Source organism: Podarcis tiliguerta (assembly GCF_965153285.1).
Source record: "Podarcis tiliguerta genome assembly, chromosome: 9".
In the NCBI taxonomy this organism is placed as follows: domain Eukaryota; kingdom Metazoa; phylum Chordata; class Lepidosauria; order Squamata; family Lacertidae; genus Podarcis; species Podarcis tiliguerta.
Window position 1 is genome coordinate 54,801,395 of NC_139542.1, and position 11,471 is coordinate 54,812,865.

Below are 11,471 nucleotides of genomic sequence, written 5' to 3' on the forward strand. Positions count from 1 at the left end.
TAATAGAATACTCAAAATATTCATTTCCTTATAAAAAAGAAGTTCTTCACCATTGTGGTGGTAGAGGAAGGCATCCAATCACATGAAGAAGTCAGCAACAGAAAACAGAGTTTAATCAATACCTTTGCTCTTTAAATTGGACCCCTCCTCTCCGCTTTCTGAGTAAGAATGTGGATTTTCCACTGCCATATGTAATCAGATCTTCAGTCCATATAATCAATTGGTGCAAGCTAAAATGGATGTTGGACTTAATTTTCCTGAGGGGGGGAAATCCAGCTTTTCTGAAATTGCATTTTCAGTTATGTGCTTCTAGGGTGCCAAAAATGGGGCACAGTACTTTGAAACTGACTAATCAAATATTTAAGATTTGTTCATTTCATGTATCCTTTGACTGCATCACTCTTGTTAGAATATTTGAGAATACCACAAACAGATTGCGGTATATGTTGACAGACCTTTGCTGTTCATAGACACAGAATTATATGTGGGGGAAGGGAGGAGAATGACATGATTATTGCTACTGGACTGATCAGAGATTGTGATGTGTGAACTTGATACCAGTTCATCCAGGTGCATGCGCAAGGAGGTTAGGCTGCTTGGGAAGGCAGAGGAATAGATAGACTGCCCATAAATAATCAGTAGAAATATGTAATCATTGCTGGACCAAAGTCGATGGTTGTGGTCAGATTCTTCTCAATGGAAAGGTGTGGGAGACTCATTGTTAAAGCCATAAAAACCAATCTGCATCTCCCTGCATGCAGCTGAGTGCTGGGCCCAAAGGTAGAGGAAAAGTGCCAGGTCAACCACAGATTAATAGAAAAGAGGAGCAAATATATTGTTCTGCATTAGAAATGTGAAAAATTCATAACCAGAAACGCACTTCAGATTTGTAATGTTTATATAATGACACCATAGCTCAAACATGAACTATTAAAATGATTACTCGGAAAATATCACGTCACACAACAAACCCAAAGCAAATGGCACATGCTCTTGAGATGCAAAACCCATGTGTGCGCATTGGATCACACTAGGATTAAGAGCTAGACCCTTTGCATACATTGCATGCCAGCCAATCTAGATTTGCCACTCTGGAAGCTGCAGCCAATCCTGACATTTTGGCAAACATGCTGTTTATAAGCAGTTAACTTGGAAATTGGACTGCAGCACCACTGCTTCACTGATGCTTCTTCATGTCTCTCCCTCTCTTTCACTCTGGATTTGAGGGGAAGCTGGGAAATCTTCTTTGGTTGTGGAATGGAGCCGGTGGATTAGTTTTTGTGACTTCCATTTTTGAATTCCCAATACTACAATTGTTATGCATGTGTCATTTGCTCTTCCTGCAGGTATCCATTACTGCCATTTATTTACACACACACACACACCTTGGAGGTAGCAGTCCATGCCCATTAGTACTTGTGCTCATTAAATCACTCCTTTTTTGGTTAATGGAAAACACAGCCATTAAATTTAACTGCCCGATCACATCAGCATTCCATTTAGTTAAAGCATTTGATAGATTAGCTGGAGGTTCTGTTTTACTGAAGTCTGTTTAAAGTGCTGCACAATGCCCACCTGTTAACTTCAGTTAAACAGAGCCTGCAGCTAATTTTCCCTATGCACAATCACATGATCGTATAAAGGGAAAGAAATTGCTTGGAAATTTTTATCTTTTATTCATCCCTCCCACATGCCTTGGGGCTGCCATTTCTTTTTACAAGTTTACAGATATGCAAATTGCATGGCATGGTCTTGTAAGTGTATCTCACTGGGGATGAATAGCCAGCTTTCCAGAGCCACTTTCTGATCTCTTCAGGGTGAAATTATGAAACTTGTCTGGCCTTTCCTGGCATTAATATTACACTGCTCTCAGGGGACCTCTTTTTCCCCATATGCATGTCTCAGCAGGGGATTTTCAAGGACAGAGAAGGAGCTTAAATGAAACTGCTGCACTTTACTTTTTGAAGGGGGGGAGAGAGAGACAGTTTTAAGATCTACAGTCAAGTCTATATGGAAGGAAATATGCACAAATGTAGATAACATTTATAGATGCTCTCAGAGTGGATCTGGGTGCAACACTGTCAAGACCTAACAATATTTTACCCTCAATAAAGGAATCAATCTGTGAATGGATGGATACGAATGGTGGGAGATTCAGAATAGACAAAAGGAAACAATTCACACAAAGCATGGTTAAACAGTGGGTTGTATCCAGTTGTGACTTTCTGCCAGTGGAAGCGCACCTGATTTTCACTAATTCCCAACCCCATGCAGCCACCCTGCGCCTCCCAAGAGCTCTGAGGGATTGGACCACCTCCTGAAAGGATGGGATAGGACACAGAAGGCTGCAGTGGATACAGCGGAGTGGTGAAAATCGGGTGCCTCACCCTATATAAGAAATGTTTTTGCCAGCAAAAGCTACCATAGGATACAACCCTATGGAATTTTCTCCCTGAGTGATAGCTGCTTTAAAGAGGGATTAGACATCTTCATGGAGGATAAGCTACAGTCAACTATTATATATTACCTCCAGTGCTGGACTCTGGGGATTGAGGTGCTAAAGAACAGGAGCATGAGAAGGTACTGTTGCAATTGTATCTTGTTTGCAAGCTTCCATAGGAATCTGGTTGACCACTGTGTGAAGAGAATGCTAGATCAGATATGACTGTGGTCTCATCAAGCAGGGCTCTTGTTATGGACTTGTGTGTTATTATGTATAACACACAAGTATACACCCCCCCAAAAAAAGTGTTAAATCTCATTTCCAAGAGCAAGAAGCCAAGCTACATGTGCACCCCCTCCCCCCTTGAATTTAATCATATTTTTTTTGTTCTTTACAGCTTCTTAATTAAATGAATTCAAGTGGGATTCACATAAGGCTAACGTTTGCTACGAAGATAAGCAGCTTCTGATAGTATCTGCTTACCAACATTACATTTCTTCAAGAGTCTTTGCTTGGTTCATCTGCTTCCTGTGATAAAATTGCAGCATTTGTGTGCAGAAGACAATTTTGTTTTTGTACCTTATTACCAAAATGCTTCATCTGATTTATAATGCATAGCAAACATTGAATATCTAAGTGGAAGATGTGATAAACAGAAATGAGTGGGATATGCTTGGTGGTCCCCAATTTAAATAAAGTTAACTTTAGTTGGAAAAGTCTTTTTGATGTTGTTGAATTGCAGCTGTATTGACTTCTGATGGAAAAAAAAGTCAACCCATTTTAGAGTATGAAACTGTACTCTTGTGGCAGAAAGCAATGTAAGATTTATTAGTACCAACCCAGGTTTGCATAATAAAGAAAATGAAAGCTGAATAAGTGCTGAAGACTGCAGAGTGATTTGTTAGCATGCATTCCGTGTCAAAACGATACTGATTTCAGCTAGTATTCTTCAAGACCCAAGAGGGCTGCATTTTTGGGAAATTGCAAAAAGAGGGAAAGTTTCATTTCTGAGCATTAAGAATCATAAAAATAAAAGATCAACAGATACCCAACCATTTTGGAGCATTACTGGTTGCTGTTTCTTCAGGAGACTGAAGACCCATACCAGCAACTCCTTGCTCATGGATCCTGGGATGTGTCAGTGCAAATTTGCTCCTGTACATCTGCAGGAAACTCCTTTGGGTTACACAATTCCTTCATATATTCCCCAATCAGTGCTGAGGATACAGGTCTTATGTGGCATGGAAATGCTGCCATGGCCTCCTATATTCTTCATAATGAAACCAGCTCCTCTGTCAACTTTAATTATGATGGGAGGGTTGTTTCTGAGTCTGTGGTGGCATCACATCCTGCATGGTCAAGATATGGCACATGAGAAGATCAGAAGACTCTTTTTTATGGAGGAGGGTGGTTGTCTTCTCCTCCACCAAATCTATCCATATCCATCTATCTGTAGTGACCTTGAGGGTTATTTCCACTATTTCTGTCTCTCTGAATACTTTCTGTATTGAGTGTCTTGCTTTGAACCAACTACCAAAAAGCTGAAATGAGATTATTTGTTCTTTACCATGCTTTACTAGGAGATTTGGTAAAGCCAAGAATGTATACTTGGAGTTACATATTAACTCTGAGTGGTGACAGTGAAAAAGTACAAGGTGGTATCTGGTAGGATAGAAGTTGATGAAGTTGCTTGGATCATCTCACTGGGCAAGATTGGCAGTAACTTAAGTGAAGTGCTGTCTATTTCACCACGGCCTCATACTGAAGATAAATTCATTAAATTTATCAGGTTTTAAAACTTTTGAACAATAAAGGTTCCCCTAATTGATTGGGGTGCAGATATGTATCAAGTAATAAAAACCTCAAAGGGCAACCACCATCTTAGAAATGGCAACCCCACTTTTTCACTTCAAAACCCATATGATGCCTGAGATGTAGTCTACACTGAAACACATGGTGTGGCCCTGTCCTAGGTGCTCAAAATTAGTGTTGGGGTAGAATGGGACAGTGTCTGGAAGGGCCCAGAAAGCAAGTAGCATCCGGTGGGCCACAAGTTCCCCTCCCTTAACAAGCAGGGAGAATGCTAGACCGGGTTCCATGTGAATCCTGACCTCTGGATGACAGCAACAACTGACTTTGAGGTAAGAAAACAATTTTCCAAGTCCATCTTCCATAACAGAGATGTTGAAGAGAGAGGAAGTGGGTTTTGACCCTTGAAAGGGCAGTCTGGTGGAAATAAATTGACCAGCGTTGCTGTGAAAGAGGCTCCAAATGTTTTGTGCACACCTTGGATATCAATAGGTACCTCATTTCAGGAATGCCTTCCAGAATTTGATATGAAGGAGAATGTGTATAATGACGCTCGCTCCTTAGAGACTTCTTGCATCCAGTGTTGTTTTGTATCCCGGCAGTCTTTTATATTCAGGGTTCTGAGTTATCTGTAGCCTGCAGTACAAAGCCCCCAAAGAGTCAATTGAAAAGGCTACTATGGAAGAATTAGGGAAGCCACCAGCTGGAAAGGCCACTGGTTTTTGTTGACAGAAGCCGCTAGTATTCATAAAGAATGTCGGGGTGGATTGTGCAGTCTTTGCTTCCATCTGCAATGAGAGCTGTGCACTATTTGGCCTAGAAGCTACTGTTTGTGCTATGCCAATTTCAGCAAGGGGACAACTGCAAAAAATGAAGGTCAAACCAAAGAAGATAGCCTTCTTAAGTACCAGGATTTTATTCATTTTTCCCCCTTTAACAAAACAAAGACCTAACAAAGCAAAAAGTGCTACAGAAAAGGTGCCCCCCGCCACAAAATAATGTGAATTTAGAGAGAGGGTGTGTTAAATACACCATAAATAATATAAAGAAGAAATAGTAATAATGATCATAAAGTACATTTCAAACACATTACACTTATTTAACTGATTTGCTCAATGTATCTGTATTTTTAAAATCAGCATAGTGAGAAGCATAGCTGTATTTGTTTTGTTGAGACAGACTCTTTTTACAGAAATCAATAAAACATCCAGTTAGCCATAACTTTTTCCCAGCCTTTGTCTTTTCCTCCCCCTCCTTATGTGGTGTGTTAATTTTTCCAATGAGGCGAAATCCCACTCTCTGTCTAATCAATGGCTCGTAATCTCTTACGCTTTTCATATAGAATTCTGGCGGTCGTATTTGAACTACAGCTCCCATCAACCCCGGCCAGCACAAGCTGATTGGGGCTGATGGGAGTTGTAGTCTAAAACATGGAGGAAACAAGGTTCGTGAAGGCTGATTTCACCTGTTAATTTCTTAAAATGTTGGCAAAAACAACAACCCATTTATATAGTTCAAAAGGGGAGGGGAGTAGAGTGTCCCATGGCATTCTGTAGCTAGTGGTCCACCAATAGTGGTGCATTACCTTCAGATATGATAGATATCTATGTTTCTGGCATTTCCAACAATTTGCAAGGTAGTTCTTTTTTATTATTATTGAGCACTGGAGTTCCATACCATCCTGTTTTGACATTGTGATAACATTGTGATATCTATGACCCTTGTTCCACAAGTTGCCTCCTGCAGGGATTTGAATTTCATAAGTATATTTGTCTTGTTAGTGTGACATTTCTTCTCATGGATTGGTTTATTCCCAGACCAAGGTTAAAAGACATCGGGCAGAGAACTGTCTTGAACCTAAATACACTTTGGGGCCTCACATTGTATTCACGCATTTTGTTTTCCAACAGCCCTGTTCCCAAAGACTTTGAGAATGATAACAGAATTGAAAAGAGCCATGTTATTTAGCCTTATGGAGCCTTAAAGACTGGCAGAGTTTCTGTGGTATAAGCTTTCACAGGCAAGAGCCCACTTTATCAGATACAGGTTTGGGGAAATGCATTCCCTGCCCATCCACCCACACTTCCTGCCCCCAACATGTTTAGGATGAATGCTTAGAAAACCCTTGGGTTCTCCCTTAAGGGCTGGTTCACATGTTATCCATGCTTTGTTGTTGTTTAGTCGTTTAGTCATGTCCAACTCTTCGTGACCCCATGGACCAAAGCATGCCAGGCACTTCTGTCTTCCACTGCCTCCCGCAGTTTGGTCAAACTCATGCTGGTAGCTTCGAAGACACTATCCATCCATCTCGTCCTCTGTCGTCCCCTTCTCCTTCTGCCCTCCATCTTTCCCAACATCAAAGTCTTTTCCAGGGAGTCTTCTCATGAGGTGGCCAAAGTATTGGAGCCTCAGCTTCACGATCTGTCCTTCTATCCATGCTTAGAACATAAGAATATAGCATAGGAAGAGCCCTGGATCAAGCCAAAGGCCTATCAAGTCCAGCATCCTCTTTTCACAATGGCCAAGTAGCCTATGAGAGGCCTGCAAGCAGGATCTGAGTGCAACGGCACCATCCACCCTTGTGATCCCCACAACTATATAGAAACTGTATAGAAACATAGGAAGGTGCCTTATACAGATCAGGCAAGTGGTCCATCCAGCTCAGTATGGTCTACACTGACTGACAATGGCTCTCCAAAGTTTCTAGCAGTCCTACCTGGAGATGCCAGGGATTGAACTTGTACCACTGAGCGATAACAATGGAAGCAGAACACAGCTATTGGGGCTAGATAGGCTTATCCTTTGTGAATTTGCCTAAGCCAGTGTGGTGTAGTGGTTAAGAGCGGTAGTCACGTAATCTGGGTAACCGGGTTCGCGTCTCCGCTCCTCCACATGCAGCTGCTGGGTGACCTTGGGCCAGTCACACTTCTTTGAAGTCTCTCAGCCCCACTCACCTCACAGAGTGTTTGTTGTGGGGGAGGAAGGGAAAGGAGAATGTTAGCCGCTTTGAGACTCCTTAAAGGGAGTGAAAGGCGGGATATCAAATCCAAACTCTTCTTCTTCTTCTCTTTTAAAGCCATCCAGGTTGGTGGCCATGCTTGTCCTTCTCCCTCACTTGTTACCCCTCAGAAGAGCAGCAGCTTCTCGTGCCCAAACAGTTTGGAGAAGGAAGGGAAGCCACTGCTGGAGTTAGCAGGAAAGGAAACAGCTGGACAGTGATTTGCTTGTTCTCTCTCGTAAGGAAGTGTAAAGGGAAGAAGGCATGCTTGGGGAAAATGCAATGTTTGAATCGGTTTTTAGATCTGACACCAACCTTCTACACTCTTTAACAAAGTGTCTCTTGTCAAATATGTTCCACTATAATGAATAATCCTGACTTATTAGTACAAAAATGACAGCTAACACCTAGTCTTTTCAAATGTAAAGCATTCTGCCTTCCCGATATAGACTGTTGGGATTAACTAGTAATTTACGCATTGCAGTTGATTTCACAGAGGCTCGTGCCTGCAGTCTTGTTTCTTGCTCTCCCTGTCTCCTTTCAGAAACAGGCTTTGCTTGGGGGCGGGGGGAGATGTTAACCAGCCCTTCTGTGGGTATGGCATATATTTTTTTGTCCTGGTTATCCGTTTTTGTTGGTAAAAGTTCCTCCGGTTTCATGTTATTATGGTAATAGTGTAATATAATTATGGAACACTCTGCTGAGCAAAACTAGTTGCATGTCTTTGTTACTAAATCAAAGGTACGGGACTCTGTGTTTTTGTTGTATTATGATAAAGCTTGGCGTATTCAAAAAAGGAGGGATGCGGGTGGCACTGTGGGTTAAACCACAGAGCCTAGGGCTTGCTGATCAGAAGGACGGCAGTTCAGGTCCCCATGACGGGGTGAGCTCCCGTTGTTCAGTCCCAGCTCCTGCCCACCTAGCAGTTCAAAAGCATGTCAAAGTGCAAGTAGATAAATAGGTACCAATCTGGCGGGAAGGTAAACGGCATTTCTGTGCGCTGTTCTGGTTTTCTAGAAGCGGCTTAGTCATGCTGGCCACATGACCCGGAAGCTGTACGCCGGCTCCCTCGGCCAATAAAGCGAGATGAGCGCCACAACCCCAGAGTCGGTCATGACTGGACCTAATGGTCAGGGGTCCCTTTACCTTTATTCAAAAAAGGACGACTTGAAAACTCAAGTTCTCTCCTCCTTGAAGAGAGGGATCCCAGTTTGAGTCAGATATAGCACCCACCCACAGACCCACACCAAATAGGGGTTTACATTGATTCTGCAGTTTATCACTGCTGTGTATCCTCTACACTTCCTCAAGGGGGGAAATTACATTTGAGGGAAAAGGAGGAAGAAGTAGATAATGGAAGGGCCCTATTGGCACAGCCCAGCACCAACAGCATGCAGAGTGCTCCCCCAGTGTTGATGAAACTTGGTGTGTTTTACTGCCTTCTACCCCCTCAAGGGAAAGGGACATAGCTTAATGGTAGAGCATCTGCTTTGCATGCAGAAGGTCCCAGGTTTAATCCCCAGCATCTCCAGGTAGAACAGAGAGAGACCCCACTCTGAAGCTTGGGGAGCTGTGGCCAATCAGGGTAGACCATGCTGAGGCCAATGGACAAATGGTCTGGGTTGGTAGAAGGCAGCTTCATCTATTCTTCTAGTCCTGTCATGATTTCTGCTCATATTGATCCAGAGCAGATCCCAACGTATAGTTTAGCAGAGTAAAACATAAACACGTTGCAGGATTCCCCCCCAAAATAGACCAGAGGCAATTAATTCCATCCAGCAGTGTTTGCTACTACTGAAGGCAAATGAGCATATCGGTCACAAATATCTTCAGGATTGGCACAGTCCGTAAGAAATCCACTTGCAGCTGACTTAAACTTACAATCAGACTAAAACCTTAACACTAAACATACTATGTAAAGAACACCACACCAGAAGGAAAGAGAGACAGAAAGTGAAACCCAGACCCCTTCTGGCACTATTATAGTCACCATGATCTTGGCAGAAAGAGATAACAGAACCAGTTTAAACCAGCAGTTCAGCTTCTCTGAAGGAATAACCCAAACTTTGGGAACCTTCTGCCTGTTTCTAGGCGGAATAGAAGCCTTAATTGTCAGCTAGAAACTTCCAGCTTGCCCTAGCTTGTGTCACACAGAGAAGCTTCCAGAACCCTCTTGAATCAATTAGAATAGGAAAGATCTCTGCACTTTGAGCCAATACTTTCTGTACCAAGAAATGCAAACCGATAAGTCCTGCCCCCTCCCACCTTACAAAGAAGTGGGAAAGAGGGGCTGATTATGCCCAAATAGCCTGGGAACTGATGAGGAAATAAATATATCTCCACTGCTTCTAGGAGGCACATTTTAAAGTTTTGCTGATTTATTATATATTTGTTCAATGCATGCCAGGTTCAAACTTCCAAAGCAAAAAATCTATCATGATTGGATTTTTTCCCCCTACTTCCAAATTACTATGAAACTTGGCTTCACCTCTGGCCCAGCTATCGGGATTTTTGGAAGGCGTTTGAGTAGATGATACCCTGTCTGCATTTTGACAGGAAAGAATAATTTGTGTTAGGCTTGGGTAGCTTATGGCACATCAAGCCTGGCCCATGCATTTTGTTTTGTGACCAGGCAGGCGCCTGACAACCCTTCACTGTTTGTATTCCCAGGATAGTGGGCTGGGAGAAGCAACAAGAGATCAACATACCCTAGTGGGCCCCCAAAATTGACTGGAAGGCTATGTTCAATTTGATGGGTCTCCAGTTGTACAAGCCTGGTATACACGATCTATTTTGTAACATAGGTACTTAGGGATCTTTTGATATTGTTGAGTGTTTCCTTGAGTCATTTCTTACCATTTATCCATCAAGCGTAATATTAAAGATCCCCCTTCTTTACTCCTTAATACATTTTCCACAATGCAGGGGAGATTACTCAGTGCTAATATTAATAACTTCCACTAATTTATGCACTGTGTTCTTAAAAACAAGGAGCGAGGAAGCAGTGATAGGTACTTGAAGACTAAAAGATAAATGCCTTTGAAGACTCTGCATTGAAATGCTTATCCCGTGGTTCCTCGGTGCCTCAATTTACATTTGCTTTATTCTGCACAGATATAGGAAACATGATTGAGGACTACCTTTTGTTTCCCTGTCAGGTTCCCTGGGATATGCAAGGCATATAAGAAACTTAATTGCATTGTCAGTATTCATTAAACTGAACCGCAGTTCCCTTTCCACCAGGAAGGCAAGCATAGAAAATCATCATAGCTTCTCCAGGACAGACCTCCCAAATTCCTCTTATCTAAGAGAACTGTTCTACTTACTACTTGGAAAGTCCTTGGAGTTCCAGGATTGGATCTTAGAACTACATAGGCATATGAATCAATAAACATACACATACCTGCACTGGCAGAATTGTATTCCAGGACAGCAACTTCTGTAAGTGGGTGGTGGGGAAAGTCATGGGAAGGAAACGGGTGGTGGTGATTTTCACATACAGTGGAACCTTGGTGAAACCTCCATTCTTGTACATTTCGGTTCCCAAACGCCGGAAACCCAGAAGTAAATGCTTCTGTTTTCAAACGTTTTTCAGAACCCAAACATGTGACACGACTTCTGTTGAGTGCAAGAAGCTCTTGCAACCAATGGGAAGCCGCACCTTGATATTCGAATATTTCAGAAGCCGAATAGGCTTCTGGAACAGATTTCGTTCGGGAACCGAGGTGCCACTGTAGTTGGGGAGTAGCACAGAGTCAGAGAAGAAGGACTGGGTAACAATAAGAAAATATAAAATTAGCCCCGTAATGTCCAGATTTTGTTTCTCTGGGCTGTGGTGGCTGTTGCCCATTGGGATGAATATGGCAGGAAGCCACAAAGCTGAGAGTTGATGGAGCCAGAGCCAATGAGAGGCAGAGCCCACAAATTCTAGTTTTGCCCCCATCCTCTTCCCTGCTGAGTTCTACAAAGGCAGCACTGAAACTGAGGAACAGGAAGCTGTCAGGCAGTACCACCCCCTAGTAAGTAGGAAGGCAGGCAGGTGGGGGCTGGCTGAGAGGGCAGAGTGAGATATCCCTTTTGCCCTGATGGACCAGCCTCCAACTGATTTTGTGATATGAATTGAGGGCTGTGGTTTACCATGAAAGGCACTCTTCATTTTTGCATAGTGAACTTAAGTCCTTGCCCATCACCTTGCACTGAGTGTATTGAGAAAACAGACAT

General features: G+C 42.7%; 1 protein-coding gene across 1 annotated transcript in view; it reads left to right on the forward strand.

The window, feature by feature from the left end:
- The window catches only part of TUSC3 (tumor suppressor candidate 3), a 129,216-nt gene extending 125,897 nt beyond the window's left edge, over positions 1 to 3,319 (forward strand). Inside the window, exon 10 of the mRNA XM_083458434.1 lies at positions 2,841 to 3,319. Within this exon, the coding sequence (XP_083314560.1) occupies positions 2,841 to 2,856 (16 nt within the window). The 3' untranslated portion in view covers positions 2,857 to 3,319. The remainder of the gene's footprint in view (positions 1 to 2,840) is intronic.
- Positions 3,320 to 11,471: the final 8,152 nt, after the last annotated feature.